The sequence below is a fragment of the Agelaius tricolor genome, unplaced genomic scaffold, assembly GCF_023055355.1.
Source record: "Agelaius tricolor isolate 1412-34295 unplaced genomic scaffold, bAgeTri1.0.p SCAF_5, whole genome shotgun sequence".
NCBI classification, from domain to species: Eukaryota; Metazoa; Chordata; class Aves; order Passeriformes; family Icteridae; genus Agelaius; species Agelaius tricolor.
Genome location: NW_027269265.1, coordinates 11,149,279 through 11,173,715, shown reverse-complemented (window position 1 = coordinate 11,173,715; position 24,437 = coordinate 11,149,279). Strand labels below are relative to the sequence as shown.

At 39.9% G+C, this 24,437-nt stretch overlaps 1 protein-coding gene and 1 long non-coding RNA gene across 4 annotated transcripts in view; one reads left to right on the top strand and one right to left on the bottom strand.

Moving 5' to 3' along the window:
* Window positions 1–14,246, top strand: part of TECPR2 (tectonin beta-propeller repeat containing 2) — a 43,129-nt gene extending 28,883 nt beyond the window's left edge. For all 3 annotated transcript variants that reach the window (XM_071426416.1, XM_071426415.1, XM_071426418.1), the window contains 3 exons: window positions 10,470–10,611; window positions 11,579–11,728; window positions 11,990–14,246. In XM_071426416.1, the coding sequence (XP_071282517.1) occupies window positions 10,470–10,611; window positions 11,579–11,728; window positions 11,990–12,147 (450 nt within the window). In that variant the 3' untranslated portion in view covers window positions 12,148–14,246. The remainder of the gene's footprint in view (window positions 1–10,469; window positions 10,612–11,578; window positions 11,729–11,989) is intronic.
* Window positions 196–4,696, bottom strand: LOC139589759 (uncharacterized). Its single transcript, XR_011679108.1, has 2 exons — window positions 3,392–4,696; window positions 196–619 (listed from the first exon to the last, which is right to left on the bottom strand). It is a non-coding gene; the product is annotated as an uncharacterized lncRNA (long non-coding RNA).
* Window positions 14,247–24,437: the final 10,191 nt, after the last annotated feature.

Genomic DNA, 24,437 nt, shown 5'->3' with positions numbered 1-24,437 from the left:
ACTACTGATTTCATTCTTTACTCCTTGGCACGAAATGGCTTGAACTGAACTGTCTGCTGGTCTAGCACAGTAACACTGGATGTGTTTGCATACTTGATGGACATTCTGTGGTGTTGCAGCATTTCTCTTAAAGATTTTGAAATGTGTGATACTTTCAAAAGTACACATTAAGAAACAGAAGTGAATCTGTGGCAGTGGAGTTGCAATCATTTATTTGGCTTTTACATAATTTGCTTTTAGTTCTGCTTATCTCTTATCAGCCAGTTGTTGGCTCATGTGTATCTCAGAGTGTAACAGCAAAGAAGGGCAGGGGAACAGGGAAATGAAAACTGCAGCTATGCATCCCATCAAATAGCACAGCACTGGTTAGATGACTAATTCTGTACATTTTGTAAGGTGGTTCTGGAGAAATGGTAGCTTGTTTTGCAGAATAGCAAGGCAGACTGATAAATAGGTGCCAGTATCAGTTGCAAAAAGGACTTGGTTCCAGAGCTTGTTCTTGATGTGCTGCAAATGGGTCTTTGTGATGTAACACCTTGTCCCTGCTAGCAAGGGGGTAGGGCAGCAGCAAGATGAGACTGAAGATGTCAGCGATGATGTCTCCCATAAAGGCAGTATTCTTAAAAAAAAAGAGGAAGAAACATTCCATTTAAACTGAGTTTGCCAAGAGACAGAGAATTAAACTTGTGTACTATCTTCTTACCAAAGGTCTATCCAGGAGAATAGCCCAAAAAGCTGTTTCTCTATGCTGATACTATTTTCTCTGTACTAGGTGGTTCTCTACTCCTCCACTGAAGTAGATTAAACTACTCAATACAAAGGTGTTTACAAGAATTGGGATTTGCTATGGCTCATGATTTGGCAGTGACTTCCTTGAGTAGAAAGTGGACAAGGTTGAAAATCAAATTATTTCCCATAATCTTATGAACAAAGCTGGATGATGTTGCCTTCCAAAAATTATAACCTTCTGATACCCAGAGCAGTGTCATTCCCTTTCCTGTTATCTTGCCAACTCCTGACATGGCAAATTTAATGGGTCAATATAAAGAGGCAAGAATTCAAACATTGCTTGCAGAGACAATGAAAACTCATGGCTTACATGCTTGTTTTGAGACAATTCCAGCATGTTAAAAAAAGTCATTAAATGAGCAGCCATTCATGCTTTAGCAGAGGCTTAATGCAAAATGAGAAAATATGTGAACTTTAAAAGTATTTTCAAATATAACATGATGTCTGAAGAGTGAACTATTAAGTGAACAATATTTGTTTATTAGGAACACCTTACTGTTCTGTCCCTTAATTGACTTGGACACAGTTCATGCTGCTTTGCTCTTATATTCAGACCAACAGAAATACTGTAAGAAGTATTTGTGAATGATTCAGCCATTTTCTGTTTGAAGAAGGAAATCAAAATTGCTTTTCACTTGCTTCAAGTACAGGAGCACTCTCAAATAACGTAATTTAAAACCAGCTATGGATATTTCATTCCCTAGTAAATGTCAGAGCCAATATGACTTGGCTGTCCCAGATCTCATGACTCAGGAGCAGCTTGGGAGCAGCTGCAGACTCTGCTTTTATGGTGTCACTTCTCCTTAAAGGAGTGCTGCAGTTGCACAGCATTCATCTTTGCAGAACTTCACAAAGGTATTCAGAGACTGCAGTTTTGATGAGATTTTGCTCATGCTAAAATGAGTGAATATCATTTAAGTTCAGTCTTTGACTTTGTGATGCTGTATTTTTTCTTAAATCAAGGCTAAACCCATTCTTGTTTGTAACTCTTCTCTCTGTACCTCCTTACTGAAGCATCTCTTGAGATGAAGAAAACACTATTTGTTCTCTGCCCTCCTTCTTTATCCAGTACTTCAGAAGTGGTTGATAACATCATTAGAGTATCTTGAGCACTAGTACTTTATATATAGCTGGTTTCTGTGATTCATCAATTTGGTTCTGCAGTCTTAGAAGTAAAATAATTATGTAGTTAAGCAGCTTTTTGAAAGCTGTTTCAAGGACATTGACAAAACAAATCAAAATGCTTTGATGAAATTATTTTAGACCAGGAAATTGAAAATGTTTTTCCATTCTATTGTTAGCATGTAGGACAAAACTATCATCTGTTGCAACACATCTCAAAATACGTCCATATTTTTACATACATAAAAATTTAATTTTAAAAAAAGCAGGAAATACAAATATTATTTATATAGATAATATAGAGTATCTTTTTATATGTTTGTATATTTACTAGGATTTAACGCTTTTCCAATATCTGGCCTAAAGGAAAAATAACTAAAAATAAAATAGAAAATTAGTATAGACTGTAAGACTAATTTAGATTATTAAAGGGTAGAGCTTGATCAAAAGGTAAAAGTCTTTAAATTGCTTTCAAAGGTCCCTCCAAGTTGAACGATTTGAAAATAATTCTTTGAACATTTCAGCTTTGATTTCTGGTACCTTCTGAAAAAGACGCTGAGACAAAAATCTGATCTTGAGAAACTCTTGCTTCCCACAGTTTAAAAACTGGCTTTAAAACCTTCTCAGATTTACATCGAGGCATCTATCAGATAAACAACTTTATGTGACCAAATTAAAGGAAACAGAATAAATATTTGTAATGAGTGACTAATCATCTAATCATTGTAGATAATCAGTCTTACTCTAAAAATAGATTGAGACATTTTATTGTCACTTCTTTAATTGCTGCTCTTTGTTAATTTGTAACCAAATTTCATAGAGAATAGGATTGAAAAAGTGATACTATTAAATCCAGAGGTCTGTTTAAATATTCTCATAGCTTGTCTGAGCTACAAAGTACAAGGGGTTTGTTTAGGGAAACATTTGGTTGCTGCATAAAGCTTTAGATGATCATTTGTAGTTCTCAGCAGACGAGCACTGCTTGACTTAGTTTGCCATAAAAGTGTCACCTGCATTTTATGTGCTTCAAGTTAGAGAAACTTTTGATTTACTGCTCTTCCCATAAACAGCCTGGTAATTGTGTCTCTGTACTTTAAGCTTGATATCATAGGTAAGAGAAATTCTTACAGGTAGTAGAAATTCTTATTGACTAAGGAGGAGCTATTTTTTTCTTGCACACAGACTTCCAAAAAATAAATTAAGGCTTTTCATGCTTTTGCAGTCATTCAAAAATTATTAAAACTATGAAGCAAGTGGTAATCCAAAAATGCCATTTAAAATGTAGGCAAATTATCTGTAATTCTGAAAAATCACTACAGGATAGATTTAAGTTCTTTTCAATACCTCACATTGAACATATGTCAAGAAAAGCTAAGGTGTTGGTTGTGCCTTACAGATGAGTGTTGACTTGGTAGAAATGGTTATCATCATCATCATCATCTTTGTTTTGTTTCCTTTATTTAGATAAAATTTTGCTTACCTTATAGAACACTTATTTTGGATCTGGAGACTTTGTTCTGCATCTGCCTTGATGCAGAACAAAGTTCTGCATTTCTCAGTGAGATTTCTGTTGTTATTAAGGCCAATTCTGCATTAAGTGGTACTTAGAGGAGGAAGTGGTGAGCAGTCCTCAAGATCAGATTTTGCCATTAAGCTGAAATGCAGGAAGGGTTTGTTTGAAATGATCTTGAAGAATTGAATATTTTGAGGGAAAGGAAATTTTTCTGTTGAAAATGCTTTATAGTTTTTACTTCAGAATCATCATCTACTTCAGAACATCCTTGTCATGGAAGTCTCTGTTCTTTCCAATGCAGTATTCACATTCCTGTTCTTTCCAAGTCCAGTGGTTTTCACTAGCACAGACCAGCTTGCATTTCTCAGCCATTGCACAGACATCTTCTGAGTTACCATGAGTTCTGCTTTGGAGTGCTAAGATGAGATTCAGAGGAAGGATCTTTAATTAACCCAAGTCTGCTTAGGTTGGAGAAGTAATACAGTCATTAGGCCTGGTTCTCTCTAGACCAGACTAACTAGTCTGTTGTTCTGTATATCTTCACTCATGTGAGGCCTCTGAAGACATTAATAGGGAGATGATTTTCCTGGAGGACTGCACTTTTCAAGATGATGTAGAGAAAAGCTGTTTGGCAGTAGTGAGAGCAGCTGTCTCAAGGTGGGTTGCAAATAAGTACAGGAGATCAAAGCTTCTGCAGCTGTGTCTTTTGTTTAGCTGATTTAGAATGCCAGAATGTTTAAGTTCAAGTCTGTGCTATTCTTCTCAGGCATGCCTATCTTAAGTAATTGTAAAGTTACATAAAAGGTGCTTTTAGAGGCTGAAAAAATGCAATTTCAGCATTTGTTCTGGAGTTGCCTCACGCTGATTCCATTGCTGAGTGTAGTGCTTATTATCTTCCTCCTTGTTGCTAGTTAAGAAAACTGCTGGCTCTGTATTTCACTGTAGTTTGCTGCTTTGGAGTTTTAGCCCTCTGATGTTGTTTTAGGGCCCAGCTATCGCCGTGTTCAGAAAAGCGGCGCGTGGCCTGGCCTGGGAGATAACAATTGTTATCAGCACCAGAAGCTTCAGGTCGCAGAAAGTGCCCAGTGAGCAGTACAGCCAGAAATTCAGTAGGCAGTCCTCCTGTGTCCTTCTGAAATGTGATCTCCAGGTGGTGTATTTGCTTTTTGACAAGACTGGCTTACATTTAAAACAGCAATTGTGGGAGGAGCCTTCAGTTGAGAGAACCTTCAGTTTTCATACTTCAGTTTGGTCATTATTTGGAACTTCCTCCTACCTGAAACTCTTCCAATATTCCCATATTTTGGTTACTTAACACAGAATTAGATATTTAATTATTCTTCAGAGAGATGAAGAAATATATTTAACATTCAGTTGGACAAATAAAGTAACCACAACTATCATTAAGTTTTGACCATTTTTCAGGGTTATTCTATTCAAAAATAAAAGCACCATGGTACAAAAATTCATGGGTAGAGGATGATCATCATGATTTAGCAGGTATGGGCTGTGGTAGCACAGAGTAAGGAGACACCCTGGAATATCTGCTGGACACATCAGACCCTTTGACCTTGACCCTTCCCTATAACCCCCAAAAATGCTTTCTCTCCTTGGTAAGGTATTTAAGTTTGAAAAACTAAAGAGGGCACTTCACAGGCATAGGCTGCATCTGAGGGTGTTTCACTGATGCTCATTAAAAGTGTATTTATAAGAAAATAAAAGCCTTGGTTACTCAGGTTTGCTTATACAAGGTTTTTATTACCTAGTGTTAAATTATGTTCTGTTTCCTGGGAATTTGCACTTAGTGTTTACTTAACGCACATTCCTGTAAATAATTAATTTTTATTTTCCTAACAGTTCAGTTCTTCAATATGTTATTAAAAATACCGGTAGGGGTAATTACAGAGGGCTTATCTCCTACATTACAGTTTATAATCTTAGTTATAAAACAGTGTGACCAGAATACAGTTGGGCAAACCTGAGTAGGCCTGGAGTTTGTATGGTCTCTAAGGTGAAATTTTAATTATTTATTTTTTTAATTGCTTCTAAGGAGCAGTTGTATTAAGTATTTTTAAAGTATTTTGTTTCTGTTGAGAACATGTTCAGTAGTTTCATGGGTTTGGTTTGATCTTTTCTATGATTCAATACCATGTGTTGTTGTCTTTCCCGTGTTTCTGCAAGAAAAAACATTGGAATAAAAAACTTAGAGCTAACAGAAGGGAGAGGTCAAGGGATTTCCTCCTTGGCTTTGCTTTGTCTTCCAGATTGTGCTAGTCATGGACAGCACAGTAGATACCTGCTTGGTTGGAAATACCCATCCAAGGCCTTTGTCCCTTTTATCCAGTGAGGGCAGAAAGTGGGGCAAAGGGTCCTGTTGCTGTTCTGAGGCTTCCAAGGAAAATAATGCTCCAGTTTTACAGACAATAAATAGTTATGTTAATGCCAGGTTTTCTGAATAACATGTGGCATCAAGAAAGACCAAACATAGATTCATCTTTCCTACTCCTGTATAATGCCTTGATCTTCTCTGCAGAGAAAAAAACACTTAATTTAGCAAGCAAATGCTGAAAGGGCTTTATAACCTTCATTCAAATGGACCTCAGAAAATAATATGTAAATAGGCCTTTCCTGGGGGAGAGTATCTCTAAGTTGCATTCTTTGCTATCCTCATTAGGAGGGTCTGGATGCTGTTAGTCATGAAAATAGTCAGATTACTCTGATGCACTCATAATACTCAAGAGTGTGAGAAGTATCCCTGATTTGTGACCTTCTTACAGTCTGGCCTGGACCAGCTGAAGGTGTTTCTGCTTTGTCTTTGGAAGGCAAGGAGAACATTTGTGCTGAATGGAGCCACCAACCTGTTACAAAAAGGATTGGGCTTGGCCAGACTGATAATGTTCTGTTTAGTCTTCCTTATCCTGCATATTTGCAGCAGAACAGAGATAATGGAGGTTTGCTGGTACATGGACTCTGTGCTCCTGAAAAGTGACGTGGAAAATGTTCTGGTGCCTTTTTTGTGTGTGTGTGCTTGTCCTTTCTTCCTTGACAGGGAACTTTAACCATTTGGGTTCAGCTGTGACTAATAAGAGAAAACTTTTGAGTAGTATGTAGGGGAGACTGGGTGGAGAAATGTGTTTGTTTTTACTTTGGATTTAGTTTGATACTATTACCAATAAGTTAAATTCTTACACTGAAGTTTATTTCTCTGTGGTGTGCAAAAGAGAGGAAGTAACTTGCACAGAATTATAAAGCTAATGGACAACTTGGTAACTTAAATATGTTTAGCATAGACATTGTTTCTTGATATAATTTAACAATTTGCCAATTATGTGATTCCTTCAAGTTTATTTCATTTTATCAACACTGTTTTCACAACAGACATGTGGCAAGCTGGTTTTCTTTGTTTTTATTTGTAGCAGAGGACAGATATATCCACAGCTCTCAGTATATTGCTTTTATGTTGAAAAGGACATAGCTGATAGTGTTGCAGTCCATGATCCTGGTGGAAATTCTTCATATCAAAAGACAGGGAGCGACTGGGGTGTTTGCAGGATGGGGAATCTGCATTCAGATCTGACTGGCTAAAACAGTCAGACTTGTGAGATTTTTAGAGTTTAGAAATGTTTGGCACCCCAAGTAATAGAAAAACAACATTCTGCAATTTTTTATCAAATAGCACTGGATCCATGAATGATCCATCACAAGTTGATCTCTCACAATGCTGTTCATATTGTGGATAAATGTATAAACAGAATTTGGTGTATCAGAGCAGGAAGGCTGAGAAACTGCTGCCAGGTTCTTTAAAATTCCAGATTCTCCAGTAAATTACAAATAGGACATGTTTCACAGTCAAGGTATATAAATCTCATGAATGCTGTTGGAAGTTAAACCAGCTGGGTAAAGGCTACGCTGAAATAATTTATCAATTTTCATGGTTATCAGTCTCTAAAATGTTATCAGCAGATTTATGAATTTGCAGAGATATCTCTCTTTAGTGCTATGAGAGAACTCTATTTAACCTTTAGCTGCAGCTGTAGAGATTTTCTTGTTATATAACTTATAAAATACTTAAAGCATGCTTATGGTAATTAAAACTTAGTGAAAATTGGATATATCTGAGATAATAACAGCATGATTGTTCTAAGAAAATAGTTCATTATGTCAAGAAAATTTAAAATTAATTTAATCCACCTTACTGTGGTAGCCATGAGAGTGGCTTCTTGTTGTAGATGTGTGAAAAATAATCCAGAAGTCAAACCTTTGCAACAAGCTCTAAGAATTGCCTGTATTTGTTTCCAAACAAATTTCCTGGTTTGTGCCAAAAGCTGCTGCACATAATGATGTCACTCTGTGTCCTGTCAGTTGTGTCCTTTCCTGGCTGTTCCACAGCAGAAAGCTGAGGGGTGGAGGAATTGCCTGGATCCTTTGCAGTAGTAGTAGGAGAGTTGTTTTATTGATGTGAGGTTATCAGAAATTGCTGAGTAGCCTGAAGAAGAGAAGCTGGAAGTGAAATACCCAGAGGGGCAGGGAAACTGAAGGATGAAGTGAGCCCACTTAGAAAAGCAAAGAATGAGAAGGCTATTTGGCCAAGCTTTTAAACACATTTTGAATTTGATGATTGGATTTGTTTCTGAAATGTGTTGGTGGTGCAGAATAGGGTAGAAGTAATTGCTTTGATTACACTTGAGCCTGCAGTGGTGTCAGGAGCAATTTAGCTGAGATTCATACAACTCCTTTTGTGGCTCTCCTTTTGGGTGTTTCCTCTGCTTTTGTTAGCTTCCACTGCCTCTAAATCTGTAATAATGCAGAGGCTTAGGTAGCAGGTTTAAACAGTAAGTGTTTTTGGAGGGAAATACTCCTCCAGCTCTTTCTCAGAGAATTCTCTTCTAGAGAGAATGACAGTAGAAGAGAGGCTTGGGATCCTGCCATATGAGAGTGGGGAGCAAGGTGCACAAATCTCAACAGTTCAGCAACAAAATTCCACCAAGGTGTCAGGCACAGTTTGGGACAGACCCTGGTTGGAGCATGAAGTGTATTGCAGAGCATAGACAGACACACTGCCAGTCTGTGGTGTGAGGGACATGGGGGAAAGGTGACAGACAGTCCTAGATCTGGGAAAGAGGTGGCTATTTAGAAGAACGTGGTAAGAAGGAGATAAGTGGATTAAAAAAAATGAAATATAAAAAAAAAAGATGAAAGGCAGAGGTCTCCATGCAATACTCCAGCCTGCACAAGCTGATAACTGCCCAGCTCCCTTGTGTGAAAACTTGGGACTGCAGGGGTGTGGTGAGGGATGAGATGGAGCAGGGAGCTGCCCTGGAGGGATGTGAGCAGGGACAGGGGGGAGTGAGAGCCAAGGGGGCTGCAGAAAGAAGCAAATGAAAAATGGAGGGGAGAAATGGAAACTGGGCCAGGAGTAAGGATCACTTCCAGAAAAGGGGCACAAGTCCAAATGGGAAAATCATGTGGGATTTTGGGGTGTTTTGTTTTTAGTGTGGTTTGGGCATTTGATGGGTTGGTTTTGGATATGTTTGGAGATTTTTTTGGTGTGGTTTGTTGTTTTGGGGTTGGGTTTGTTGTTGGTTGTTGTTTTGTTTTTTGGGGTTTTTTTGTTGGTTGAGATTTTTGTTCAAGACAGTAGTTTAATACCAATCTGAAAATAACTAAGCAGCTGTGTATTCTATGTAGTCAGTGCTTTTCAAGACAATTAGTGGCTTTACTTTTAAGTGTTCAAACTGCAGCCACTTGTGAATTTACTGTGACCACAGGTAAACACTTGATCAAGGCTCTACCAGCCTCAAGCTTCCAACAAAGGGCAAATACCTAATGAGAGGAAAAACATGAGAAGATAGTCTGTCAGGGGCCTTGAAACCTAAACAGACAGGATTGATTTGGTGATGCAAGTCAGATTTGGTTGTAGCTTGGTCAGACCCAAGTCAGCACCAACATTTTAAAAGCAAAACCAAAGCAGGGAACTGTTATGTACACAGAAGGCCCATCTGGGACTGGGCTGTGTGCTTGTATATACATGCAGATCATGCTTCTGTATCCCTTGGTTTATACATACAGAGAGCTACTTGCTCTTCTATTTAGTTACTCTGGAATTTCAGCTTATGCCCATGAGGCTAAAGCAGGGCATGCAGTGCTGCTTTGTGAGATGATGTATTTCAGACATCATACTGTCTTCTGCAGTGCCTTTACTGGGCTGGTGTGGAGAAAAACTTTTTTTTCTTTGATATCCATGTTTTATTTAAAGTCCATGTTTTGCAGGATATTTGCAATCATTCAACCTGATGGGATGATAGCTTTTGCTACAAAGTCATGATATTACATCAGTGCCACTGATTTTGAACAGTAGTTAAGACAAATCTCTGTAGAAGCAGGTGGAGTGAGGACATGCCTGGGAGCAGAATGGGAAGTGTGTTTCACTTGTGTTTGCCAGTGGGCAGTGGTGTGGATCCTCTCCTGCAGGTGAGGTGCTCCAGTACTGCAGTGCTCTGCAGTGAGTTCCATGGGTGTATTCCTGTGGAATGGAGTACAGGCAAGAAGGCAGATCATCATTTCCTTGCAAAGAGGAGACATTCAGACTGTAGAAATGTACTGCTTTAGAATATGCTTAGAAGTCAAGTGTAGGTTTATTAATGTTAGGAAAACTTTCTGTCAGGCAAGAGGAAAATAATGCATTTTGTGCATTTCTTTGGAAGAGCTCCTTCTTCCAACTTGCAGCTCAAACTGTATCTGATTGGAATAGCAGTGGTTAAGCAAATACTAACACTATTAGACTTGAATACTGAACTTTAAATATTAATATCACTATGAGTAATGATACATTCATTCATGTTCCTTTTGCACTTACAGAGGGCCAAAGTTCTTGGAAAATGGATAATTGTGTACAATAACACATAAAATATCAGATACATTTCTCTCTGTTTTTAGTATCTGGTAAATATTTTACTGCTCTTGTGTACATCTGTGAAAAACAAATGCTACAATAGTACAAAGATATAGTAGTTCAAAGTTTAAATACTATGCTTAATTTTTATAGCCAGTAGGAATCAACTTGGTCAGCATTCATTCAAGTCCAAATGATCAGATGTTGTGGGCAATTGATAGCAAATGGAATGTCCACGTACGAGTTGGAATTACAGATGAAATGCCTGTAGGCACTGACTGGGAACATGTTCCAGGTAAAAATTAATGCATCAGTTCCTTGTTGCTTCTGCCATTTTCTCAGTAGTTTTGTTTCATTTAGTTTTTTTTTTCTTGTTGCTTTTTAAATTAGATAGTAATGCTTAATTTATTTTTTTTCCAATCAAGTGTTTGATAAGGGTTATTTTTTAAAGAGGACCTTGGTTTTACTTAAAAACACTGAGTAGTTAACTGGGAGAAATACAATTTTTAAAATGAATTTCTGATGTGTTATTTCAGGCTGCTGCCACTCAATTAGTAAGTGGTACAGTTCCCTTTCAATTAAAACTAAAGCAGAATTCCTAAGCAGCAGGGAGACTGTTGTGCTGGGGGATTTTGTATTTAATTATGATATCACATGATGTTTCTTACCTAGATGTGGGTAACAAAAACCTTACACTATTTCTCACATCTTTCTACTAATTCTGTGTGCTGGATATGTTGTGGATTAGGTAATTACACTTTTGCCTTGCCTTTAAATAAAACTAAATTTCATTTCTTTCCTTCTAAATAACTGCATCGATGCTGTCTGCTTTTTAAAGATTTGTCACTGCATTAACTCATGGCACTTAGTTGCAGAGTACTGTTGTGAAGAGAGGGCAAGAGTCCACAATGTCTGTAATATTAACCATTTTTAGACAAATTAAGATTGTAATTGTTGGCTTACTCCCTATGTGGTAGTCACATACAGTGGGGGCTCCAAAAGCATGTTATGAAGGTCCTCTAATTGGATGTTGCTTGTGGCTGTGGCCACGTAACAAATTATATCCATGTTGGGATAACCCTTACGGTCAATAGATGCAGGGAGTGCCAAGTCTGCAGTTAAAAACCTTTTTTTGTTCACCAGCGCTTCATGCAAGAAAATACAAAAACTCTTATAGTCTTGATGTCTGCTCTCAGAGTACTTTCTGCAAGTGTGTTTAGAGTGCAGGACAGCCTGGTTATTCCCTGCTCATGTCCCTGCAGGTTTGCAGGCCTGCCAGCTGGCTCTGAGTGCCAGGACGGTGTGGGCGCGCTGCCCCAACGGAGACGTCGCTCGCCGCTACGGCGTCACCGACAAGAACCCTGCGGGAGACTACTGGAAAAAGATTCCTGGGAATGTCTCACGTTTAACAGGCAAGTTGGTTCTGCATGGCAGTCTGTCCAAAACGTTGGGATGTCTGCTTTGAGTCTGCTTTGAGCTCTACCTGATGGTGCTCAAGCTGGCCATATGCAGGGAGAGCCGCACACACTGTGTTTCACCAAGGGTGTTTTTATCACATTAGTAAAAACCTTCTCTGGCTATAATTGGGAAAACAGATCCAAATATTATTTATTCTGTGTTTAGACTTGGAAGCTGCTACTGTAATTAAAAGATGGATAATTTATGCTTTGCAGTGACCCCTCTAGATGAACTGTGGGCGATCAGTACTACTGGATCTCTGCTCCAGCGCCTCACTAAGACCTTTAGCCATTCCCATAGTTTGCAGAAAAATAATGACACCTCTGTTCTGCTTCACCCTGATGATCTGGAAGATGAATGGGAAGTGATATGAAGTCTGTCAAGCTTGTGAAGCAGTGAAAAAACCAGGAGGACAGAATTTCTGTAATGTATGTACAGAATATTGGATCTAAAAGCCACTCATATTGGACCTGTGATATTAGCACTTTTGTATTGGAAAACTGACCTGTTAAATAGCCCCCAAGCTGTGAGTTCTAATGTTTGTTACATAATCCTTTGGGAGACTCTTTAGGTGTGGCATACTGCAATTGTTATACCCTACTACTGTAAAAGCTCCTTTGGAAATATAACTTTTAAGTTAACCTTACTAGCAATGAAAGTGAGTACTTCACAACAGCATGCAACTAATGTACTGATTTTGAGAAGGAATTCTGTTGCATTAAATATTTCTCTACAGTGAAACATCAAGCATTTCTCAATTTCTTCTTGTATTTGGAACTCCATACCATACTGATGGGATCACTCCGTGGTTCTTGTACATTTATTTAGAATTATTTTTCCTTGCAGCATGGAAGAAAATATGGTGACGTATTTCTTAGCAAGATCTGAGAACATCATGATTACACAGTATTGTTAGAATGAACTTAGTTTGATCCATTTCCATATAAATAATTGTGAGGCTATACTAACCTTCCATTTCCAGAAATTTTGTTCATAATTTGGCTTCATTCACAAGGTAGAGGTTTGGATTACACCTAATATCAGGGGGACTTTTGCCCATTTCCATAGCCATCAGGAAGCTGACAGAGTTTTGGGGGTGAGTCCCAGTTTGGAGTAAGGAAAGGTCGCTTGTTGAGTTTGTAGTACAAAGCAGGAATGTACAAGGCAGCTTTCATAATTCCTGTTGTGCTGTATTTGTGCCTCCAGCCAGTGCTTTAACATTTGGACTCATATTGTTTTGAGTACCAAACTTAAATTTGTTAAGAATAAAATGGTAATTGATAGAATTACCTATATATCCCATTTAAAATTGTGATATTGTGAGAAAATACTTAACAATATTCTGATTTTTAGCTATGTTAGCTAAATTTTGAAGTGTCTTATACTTAACAGATGTTGCAACAGGAGTATGTGATGAACTGGGAAATAACTAAGTTAATCATTGCAGTTTATTTTTCTTTATACTAAATCTTCTTGGAAAGATACCTCATCTTTTTTAAGCAATAGAACTGTAGATGAGAGAACCTGAGTTCAGTATGTAGGCAGAGGAGTTATTTTGTGTTTGTTCTAAGTTTATAAATCATCAGAATGTTTTAAGCAGCTGCTAACCAATACTGTAAGAGAGCCAGCTTCAAGAAAGGCCAAGAGTTGAAAAGTGAGGATGTTTCTGTTTTCAGAACTTAACACAAATGGAGAAGGATGTGTTTTCTTTTGAACCTCTGTTCTCTTTCAGAATAGTTCATGCGTGTACTGCACTAAACTTGGAACAAACATGGTGCAAGGTGAGAATGTGAACTGGGAGAGAGAGAAGTTATGTTTTTTTTTTTTTTAGTAGCACTTGTGGCATTGGCTTACAGTTCTCAATTGAATCTCAGTCGTACAGGAAGGACAGATTTAATTCCCTTTCACAGATTGTTTGCTTCTTTGCTGTCTCATCTCCATACAGAGATTACCCCAGAGGGATTCTTTTAGCCTGTCTGGAAGTGGATGGTAATGGAACCAGCTTGTGAAGTAACCCAGTCTGTTTTATGCAAGCATAGCTTGGTGTCTTGAGGACCCCAAAGAAGCTGAAATTCAGCTTAAAAGTATCTTGTGGCAACTCCCGAGTCAATCACTTTGGAGAAAGGACATGAGAAAGAACAACTTCTCTGTGCCCTCCAAGCACCAGATGCTCAAGTACAATGGCATTATTTAATAGTGACACTTTTGTATTACATTTTTCAAAGTCATCTTAGTAATGGTTTGAGCTTGCTAGTTGTTTATTTACTGTATAATACTGTTCCTTGCTATGGTCCTTAATATTTGATTGGTGTCAAGAGCTCTTACAGACTACTTTTTAGGGTAGTTTCAACAAAATTAGGATGGGTTTTTTTTTACTTTTATTTCTGTATTTAGTTTTTGGTTTTGTTTGTGCTTTAAGACAAAGTGCAATAAATTAGATTTTTAAGAAATAAATTACTGTGGTAAGACTCATCTTTTGTGTGATTTACAAGAGAATTCTCTATGTCTGACAGTCATTTTGTTGTGAAAGACTGAGCCCTAATGTAGCCCCAGACAACATGGTAATGACAATGTAAGGACCTGAATGCTGTGAAGTTTATTTTATCTGTTTTTTTAAATTGTAACAGGGGTGTCAAGCCAGGAAAATGTTCATCATTCAAGCAAAGGCAATTAAACACATCTCTCATTTTAATATTAAGCTTGTTGCATCCATATTAAGATAGTATTGCTGTAATAGAAGTAAACAAATTTCTTTCCTTGCACGCTGAACAAAAATTGCATCTGGAATATTTTAGCTCTCAGTGAAAAATATTCATTTGTGGTTCCAGCTAGAAAATGGTGCAGCAGAAAATGGTGATTGTACCACATGTGCTGTAACTGCACCCTTCCTTGAATTATTCATTATCTGAGGACTTCCTGTGTTTCTGGCATTTTACTGGAACTGCAGCTGGGGTTTAAGAGAGAACACCTTGGCTTTGCTTCCCAAAGGAGAGAGCTGTTTCCTGGCTGAGCAGGGACCTGGGTAACTTCACACAAGAGAATATAACAGTGATTAATGAGGCTTCTGACTCTTCAACACACTTCCAGCCCCAGGAATCCTGTTCAGATTCAGATGGCAGTGTCCTTGCTAATTATCATAGCTTTTATCTTGACAAACTGGTTCAGCTGCTTCTCTGACTCCTGCAGGGAAATAGTAGTCTCCTTACAGCACTGGCTCCTCGCTATTGTGCAGGAGTAATCCTGATGTCACAGCTTAAGGAAGATGTCTGTGATGAGTTGTTGTGAAACCAGCTATCTTAGACAGATGAGAAACTCCTGGTTTTCTTTGTCTCACAGCAATAAAAATAGATAGGATCATGTTAAATGGTACAGAGAAAGTCTTTCACTAACAAGTGTCAAAGAAAATATACTAATTCCTTAGGTAAGGTGGTAGAAGTGTTGATGTGGAACAGTGCTACTACCAGGAAAATTACAATGAGAAGCACTTAATTATGAACTTGGGTCATTGTCTAAACATAGTTTATTTGTGCAATAAAAAGTTTCACAATTCTTCAGCCTCCATTACCTGTTCCAAGAGTGTCTGATGGAATAGACCAGGATCCTCCCTTCTTCCCACACACTTGTGAACATCAGAGCCCCATAACTCCCCTACATTACTTTGCAATAGATGAGTTCTGCCAAGCATTTCAAAAGCACTTGTGGGTTATTTCAGTCTTGTGTAACATTCTGGTTTATATTTTGCTTTTCTCTTGGAACTCCCTTTACTGAGGGAGCTTTTGCTAGTTGTTTCAGCCAGTTCTGGGTAGATTTCAAGGAGCAACCTTGATACACCTTTTCAGTAAATGCTGTTCTAAGTATAAAGGCTTGAAACTCAAGTGCTTGTATGCCTATGGCTTATCCTGGTCAATTAGCAATTAGTGAAGCATAAATTGTTTATGAAGGTATGGAGTTCTCCTCATTACTTTGGTGTAAATTCTTAGGTGTCCAGATTTTACACTAACTGGCCCTGTCTGCATCCCATCCCTACTGTCAGGAGTAGAGAGGTAAGACTGGGTTGAGGATTTCCAGCTGTGTTTCCAGCTGTTATTCCTCTTGCAGCCTTCCTAAAAGCCAAGGTTACATGTTGGAAACAGTATTTTAGTGGCTAATAGCTGGGAAAGACTGATGGATCCTGTGCCAAACAAGGTAAATCACCCTGATTTTTTGATAATGAGTTACTGTAGTTAACCACTCTCACATCAAGAAGAGAACTTGTAATATATAGGACTGGATTTTAATTACTGGAAAGCGAAAGTTGAGTTGCAGTCATTATCTTTTGTGAATTACTAAAACCAGAGCTCTACCAATAAAGATTAAAGTGTCTGGATGAATGAAATTATCTCCCTAGTCTGCTATAGCAATATCTGAGTTTATCAGTTATGGATTTCTCACTGCTTGAAATTGAGATGGGAAGTGAGGTTTGGGTTTAGTGCAGGAAGTGTTTTAGAATGTTCTGTGCCTGGTATCACACTAGAAGCTGAGTGAAATTACCATGATGACTCCTTTGGTCTTTGAGTCTACCTGACTTGAAATCTACTTAAATATATCTATCAAATTGTTTTATTAGCCATAAAGTTAAAATCCTTCTTGGTGCTAGTGAAAAAAAAAAAAAGCATAGAAAAAGTAAAGATCTGTTTGAGAATCTTTGTGTTCTTATGGATGGTGGACTTATTTTATATATATATATGTACATATATAAAAGCTTTGATTTCTGTTCTGTAAAAGCTGATAACAATGATAATAAAATACCAAAAATGTACTTAATCTTCCAAACTGAAAAATGCTCTTTCCATTTTGGCCCTCAGAAAATACTTCTAAATACAGGGATTTTTATAGCCTGTGATTCTTATAGAGGAATTGAATAGTACACAGCTGAATTTCACTGAGTGGAGCTGCAGTTATGAATTAATCTTTAAAACATTATTCACTATTTCTGATACTGAAGAAACCAGTGACTTGTTTTTCCATTTTAATATACTTTTCTCATAACCTCAGCTGAGATACACTTAGAGCAGATAAAGGAAGGAGACTTCCATTTACAACACTTGTGTTTTGAATCTCATATCCAGAGAAAATGTACCTAAAGATGTGTACAGAATTTTATTAACATCCTGTACTTACCATCTTGGGTTTGCACAAGTGACTGCTTTATTTGTATTCAGTGGACTTGCTGTCTAATCAGTGCAGGGAGCCTTTGCTGAGAGCTCTCTGCTGTTAAGGGTGTGCAGAGGTATCTGGTGTATGGGATGGAGAAGTGACACAGGTGTTAACATCTCTTGAAGCATGAAATGAGAATACTCAACAGATGACTCCTTGCTGAGGAGTCATGAGAATACTCAACAGATGACTCCATGCTGCTGTATTTTTCCCTAAATGTGGGCTGGATGAATTTAGCTAAGCTCTGTTGGGTCAGATGAAAGATCAAGCTAACTAGATCTCTCCCAGAAAAAAAAAAAATATAAGGCTGGGAGGAAAGTTCTAGGGAAGCCCCCAGCAGAATTCCTGGCACGTGTGCCTCGCTACAGAGCAGGGGGATGTACCATAGAGAATGAATTTGCTTCAGCTGCAGGGAAAAACTGCAACTGCCAGCAAGAAACCCCACAATCCCTGGTTGTTCTAGGGAACAGACCAGCCAGCTGATCATGGGAAGTGCAAAGTAAGTAGGGTAATTGCTAGAATGACTGAGATTTTACTTGCTCAGCTCCTACGCTTGTCTTGCTAAATCCGTTTTGTGCCTCAACAGATGGTCGAGGGTCTGTTCCCTCTGTGAGCCACACCCAGCACTCCAAATTGGGGACAAAAATATGTGAAGCAATGGACCTGCACTTTGCTCCATGGTGCTGTGGGGAAAGTCAGACCTTTGAAGTTAAGGAGAGCATGGTAAATGATCAGCGTAACACTTTGAAATAATGTGTTTAGCACTGTTGGTCCTCTTTGTAATTGCTGTAATAACAATGCTGACCTTGTTAAATATTAACATTGATGCCACAGGTACTTGTGTAGGAGATCTGTTGGGCTTCAGGTCTCATTAGCTGGCTACTTAAAATACTGCCAACAATGGGGCATGTTCAAAACAGCAACAAAAAAATCTGAAACCTGTGTTTGTCTCTGCTCGGAATGGATGCACTGGGGAGCTGAATCTCCCTGCTTTTAAGGCCTGCTGATGGCTTTTCATACTGTTCTTGGCCTAGTGGGGAGATTTTTCTCCTGTCCTTTCATGTGCTTACATGATGCCCATATAGAGCAAATCCTTTGAGGAAAACACAGGCAATTGAGTGTTGTGCACCTTCTTTCCTTCCCCCCATCTTGCCATTTCTAATTGCTGTAGGATGGGAGTTGAGGTCCAGGGATGTAGTGAAGCAGCTCCTTCTACTTTAACTTCAGTTTTAATAAAAAAAAAAACAGAGCTTAAACCAGCTGGGTTTTGTGTCAGCTTTAACCTTGTCCTTAGTCCTCTGCAGCATGTTTTTCACCATTGCTGACTGCTTGCAATGTAGTGACTTCTTAAACCTGATTTTGATAGAAGACTTTTGAGGTGGAAGGTAACAGATGTTTGGGTTTTTTTCTTAAATGGGTGAAAGATGCCATATTTTCCCAGATGAGTTTCAAAGCACACCAAGCAAGGTGAGCTTGGCTTTCACTTACAAGGCCATGCTTCATTCAGTCCCTGAGTGTCACAATCATGCAGCCAGTGATTTCTCAGAGCCACTTTTAGAAGCAGGTTGGCATCTATCTTGCTGTCAGCTTCAGGGACCTTAAGAACAGCAGTGTTTCTGCAGAACTGTACTGCCAAGAGCCCAGACTTCAGAGTCTCCTTCAGCACATTTGTTCTGGGCACCATGGACAGGTTCATCACCTACATAGGATTCCCTGCCTGGTAAATTTTGCCAGCCTCTGTGGGCTGGCAGATCTTTTGCAGATCTGGACAAATGGGTGGTTTTTTAAGTCTGTCTCTAAGGATTCTTGCTTTAAGTCTAGGGTTCCATGCTAAGAGTTCCCAAAGTCAGCCAGGGTGGAACACATCAGCACAAGACACACAAATTGCATCCCCGATAAGTTGTTATTACAAATACAACTTTGTTCATGCTCTCTCAGGGTGAATTTCACCAAATTTCATGCAGTTTTTAATTTTAAAAGTTAAATGTTGAGGGGGAGCAGCACAGCCCATATTGAATCTACCATGTATGATTATTTTAGGACATTGAGTGACAGTGATTTTCCACAAGTACCCATCTCTGACCTTGAGATGGGTAATTTTAAAATTCAGTGTCTAATGGACTCAACAATTAAGCCTCTCACCCAGATGATTCGCAAATTATTACCCTGTTTGCATTTTGCATTCAAGATTCTCACTTTTTGTTACTCTCAGTTTTACAAGTACAACCTGTTCAGAGTGAGTAGATTTAAAATAGCTATTCCCAAATTCTTGAGTCAGTTGACCTGGGTCACCACTTAAACTTCCTTGTAGATTTTCCTGCACTTTTTCCATCTAGTTTTTAATAGAAAGCACCACAGAAGTTGTATGCTTCTGTAAACAAATGTGGTCCACTTGGCAGTGCCTGATGAAGCATCTTGGAGAATCACTGCTCCAGAAACACTGCTGCAGTGGGAATATGAGCATTGCTTTCACCCCAAAAAAGAAAAGAAATCTGAGTTTATTTTTATTAGCACTGATATTGTTGCTCTCTTGACTTATATTCAGCTGTTTTCCCAATTAAGATTAAGAGTATCTGAATTCAGTTGTCATGTAATGCCCAGGAAATACTGGCCACAGTTATAACCATGCTGACTAGGGGGAAAACAAAACCATTTTTTTTACTATTTTGAAAAAAATATTTTGTGAAAGCACAGCTAGGCAAGTAGGGAATACTGGAATGCTTGTCTTTCATATTTAGTCCTATTCATGGCAAAGCTTTCACTACAATGGACCCTGGAAAGGCTTCAGGAATATTATTAGTAGGCTTTGCCTATAAGGCTTTGCCACATAACATCTCTAGAGGCAACTCTGCTTATGTTCAGCCAAGTAAGATGGTTTTGGAAGCCATCCCAAGCAAATGATTTTGCAAAACAAGTGGATATTCTTTCTATAATGTGATAGTCTTTCTTCTTTGGCAGTGACTCGTAAAATTTTTATACAGATGACACATGGGGAAGGAACCATCTTTTTTTTCCCCTCTCTATATCCCAATGTCTCTGCTGTAGTCCACACAGATAAGGAATATCTTTGGAAGCCATTTTATGCCACTGGTTGAGAAATAGGAGCATATCTTTTAAAAAAAATAGTCAAGTCACAGGAGACCTGTGGTAGTAGTTTTGTGTAATATTTGCAGCTTTATTCTTGGTTTGGGGGGATATCTTTTGCATTGCATTGCACAGTGCTAATGTGACTTTGTTTCCCTCTGATATTGATGTGTTCACATCAAGGTTACTGCAAACAGCTGGAAGCACCTGGATTTCAGACAGGACATTCTGACAAAGCAGTGTGAGCACAGATAATGCTCCCCCTTGGGAACTGGGGCAGGCATGGGAGTGGAAGAGCCTTGAAAGAATACCTGCCTTAATCTGTGGTTGCTAGGGTGAGTAGAAGTAAAATGATGATTTCAGGGACTGTTGAAGAGAGTAGTTCTGACCTGTGGAAGATGAATGAGGAAAGAAGAAACAGGCTTAATGTCAGGAAGCATTTCCTTATCATAAGACTTATTAGGTTGTGCTGTTGTCAGGAAATGGTTGCAGTTCCTTTCCATGAAGCATTTAACACTGGACAAAGGGACCAAACTCTGTAATTAGATAAAAGAATAAGAAAATCTATCTGCCAGAGCCATTTAATGTTCTGTTGCTTTGCTTGATTCTTTTATGTAGGTGGCATCACCTTGTTTTCACTTCTTAAAGTACTTTTATGTCCCTCATGTCCTGCTTGCTAGATCTGAATAATGTTAGCAGAAAGTCAGGAATTCTGAAGGTGAAGAACAAGTGTCATTTGATGTCATTTTCACAGAATCACAGAATATTATGAGTTGGAAGAGAGCCACAAGGATCATTGAGTCCAACTCATCAATGAATGGCCTGTACAGTCATTGGTGCTGTGAACACACAGCAGTTTTGCACATCAGTCCTCCAGCACTTCTCTTATCCATGAGAACATTCAGGGCTTATTGATGGCCTGTGTGAAAACAGTGCTTCTTATTGTAGAAAAGGCAAAAAAGCAATGCCACCAGCAGGCTCGTAACATGTCACATCACCTGTAAGAGATGTAACATATCTGGGGGTTGGGTTGGTCTTTTTATTTCCAGAATCAGTATTTCATGGACATAAATAAGAAATATTCCTGTGACCACTGATGATTTGACATTACAGGACTTGTAAAATGGCTAGACTTGGGTAGTAAATATATTTTTGTTAAGCTCTAGTGCTTATTGGTGCTGGTTCCAATAGTCTTTCTCCACAGAGGTGATCCCTCCACACGTGGATGCTCATGTGTAGTATCAGTCTTTGACTTCAACAGGCCTGAGCTGTCCCTTTTATTTATTACCTGGTCATTTTCCCCAAACTCAGATATCTCATGTACTTATTGTGGTAAATCAGCATTAAACTTATCTTTACCTAAAGGCAGATTGAGAAGGACAGCAGGCAAACAGGAAAGAGGAATTGAAGGTTTGCTGCTGACAGACTGACAGGTCAGGCAGTTCCCAAAGGCTGCTCAGAAAGGAGCAAACCAGAGTGGTCAGCTGAGTGAGGTGAGCCTCACCACCCAGTTCAGCAGGATGTCAGGCAGGGAGCTTACACTGAGGGTGTGGGCTTGAGACCAGCATGATACAACCTACAGCAACAGGAAAGTGAGCCACAGAGCAGTAGAGCTGTGTTTTCCCATAAAAACCTCTGTTGCAGAGGCTTGGGAGCTAGGAAGGCAGGTGGAAATGCCAGGAGCACTGTGCTAGTTTCATGTTTTGATACCACAAAGAACATGGGTTTTCTTTAGGGTCAGAGCTCAAGACTTGCTGTCACAGAGGGTGCAGCCCTTCTGCCAGCTGAGCTAAAATTCATTGGCTTGGATAGCCAAACTTGCTTTTTTCTTCACAGACAGCAGCTAACAGGGAGAAGTAGGACACATCTTTCTGCCACACTGTATTTAATGTCAAGGTCACCTGTGGTCAACATGGGATTAAAACAGCATGTTTGGTATGTGTCCCATCAGCAAGGGTGTATCCTACAGAGTGAGCTGCACCTCTGTCAGCTTTGGATCTGAGTAAAGCTTCAGTGTAGTCTAATTAATGAATAGGGCCTGGTAAGGTCACAGTCCAAAGCAGAGATTTGGTTACATAAATTTCTATGCTTTTGTTTTAATAGGGAGTCTACACAAGATTTGTTTGGTATCTGAGCAACCAGTTTCTAAAGCATCAAATCCCAAGTAGGAGGAGGAAAGGCTTCTTTTGATTCTGGAACAAAAGACTTCCGAATACCCTCTCAGCTCTGTGTCCTTGGTTTGGTACAGCACAGTGCCGCTTCCCATGCATGAACTGCAAATGCTGAAAAGGTGAATAGATGCAGATCCAGATTACCAGCTGGGAGTTATTACCTCCCAGAGTGAGCACTCAGTGCTGCTTAGCACCCTCTGAAAGGCACAGCATTTGCTCAGCAGAGCTTTTCTTTCTGAGCTGGAGGTGGGCAGAGCCAAGCTCTGTGTCAGTTCTTCCCTCTTCTGTTTGGCTCTAGCTTGGAAAATTACTCCCTCACTGTCAGGGCTAGCAGAGTAATTTGTTCCCCATTTTTCCTCCCCCATCATTCATCTGAAGTGGAAAGAGGATGGGAACACGTGAGAGTCGTGCTGTTAGAGCAGAGCATTGTGGTTCTTCTTTAGCCCCATGGGGCTCAGCTGTGCTCAGTAGAAACACCTGCCTGACAGCCCTGGGCTGGTACCAGCAAAAATGCTGTTTGCAGCTGCAGCATGGACTGCTGCAGGGCAAGGTCTGCTGCTGTCTGCCTTGTGTTGTGGGGGCCTGGGAGACTTGAGGAGTTAAAGAGTTAAAGGCAATACTGAGCCAGAGACCTCTGCTGATAAGAATATTTGCAGATATTACTGATAAGACTGTTTGCTGATGTTACTCTGGAAAAGTTTGACCTCAGAAGCTGGAATTTAACTGCTCTATATCTCTCTGAACTGGCAAAAGGAGATGTGTTCATCATGTGGGCAGGGGCTCAGTACCACAGGCATGTCTGAGCCTGTGAGTAAGCACAGCTGATGCCATGTGGTACCAAAGGGACTCAGGTTCTCACTGCATTCATGGTACCAGTCTTGAGGTGCTTGGCCCCAGTGCTTTGTTCCCAAAGCCCCAGGTGCCTCCTGCTCTGTGCTTCCACAGGGGGTTGATCTCACTGAGGAGCTGGGGCTCACCCAGTGTCCTGAACAGTGCAGGACAGCCTGGATGCTCTTTGCCCACTGCCATGCTGGTAGTGAGCTTCCTGTGCATCCTGAGAGCAGGGCTGGAAGTGCTGGAAGGGCTCAGTGGCAGACAGGAGTCTGGGGACAGGCTGTGCTGGAGGGTGGACTTTATTGCTGACAGAAAGAGTGGAGGGTGGAGTGCCTCCCTCTGCACACCCAGTCTGGGGTGGCGACTCTCAGGGAGAATTATTGTCTCATAGAGACCAGACTGACTGGAGCAAAGGATTATGAGGAATTACACCTTGAGTCTTTCACCTAGAGCTTGATACCACAGCCCTGGCTGATGGGATGGTAGCTAGCTGACCTGTCATGAAGGTTGGGAGGCTGATGCTGGATGTGAATTGCTTGTCTCTGGCCAGGATGTTGTACAGAGCTCCAACACCTCACCTGATGCTCTCCACAGTGAAGGCAGCCTGGGTAGCTGGCATTTCACTTTGAAGGAAATTACCTGGTTTTATCCTTCAAAATATTCTACCTGCTGAGTGACTCAGTGAGTGACTCACCTGCTCTGCTCTCCCAGCAGCTCTTTGCTCAGGGCTGTCTCAGAAGGTGTTTTCCTGTCAGGGCATTTGTGGTCTAACCACAGATGTTGGTGGGGAAAATGAGGCGGCAGCAAAGCTGAGTCAAACCTTGGGCATCTGAACGAGCAGGCAAACCCAAGGGAGTGCCACGCTCTTCCCAGTGCCATGAGAGTGTTTTTCCCAAAGCACTGAGAGCTCTGCCATGGTTCTCTGGCCCTACAGTGCTTTCAGCAGTTTTCCTGAGCTCTGGGCCCTTAAGGTCCCAGTCCTGCTGCTGCTGGGAGAGCCTGCAGATGTTACCAGAAGTGATGTGCCCCTCTCCTCACTGAAAAAGTGGACAAGGCGTTGTTCAGATTGTCCTTGACCAGTTGAGGACTTTTATCCAGCCTGCCTTGGCCACAGCCCTGAGAGAGCATGGCATTAGCAAGGGACTGAAATCAGTGTGAGAGTCTGCATCCCTCTGCCTTGTCACTTTGAGTCACTAACCATCAATAGCTGTCCCTATTGCAGGAGTGGGAGAGAGCAGGAGGGCACTAGCAGATGGTTTTAGAGGAAAGCATGTTCAGAAACTGAGCTCCTCAAGGGATTTCATTCTCTCTCTTACTGTGAGTTAGAAATTACTTATCCTTTTAGCCTTTGCTCTAAAATGCTGCCTGAAACATTGTC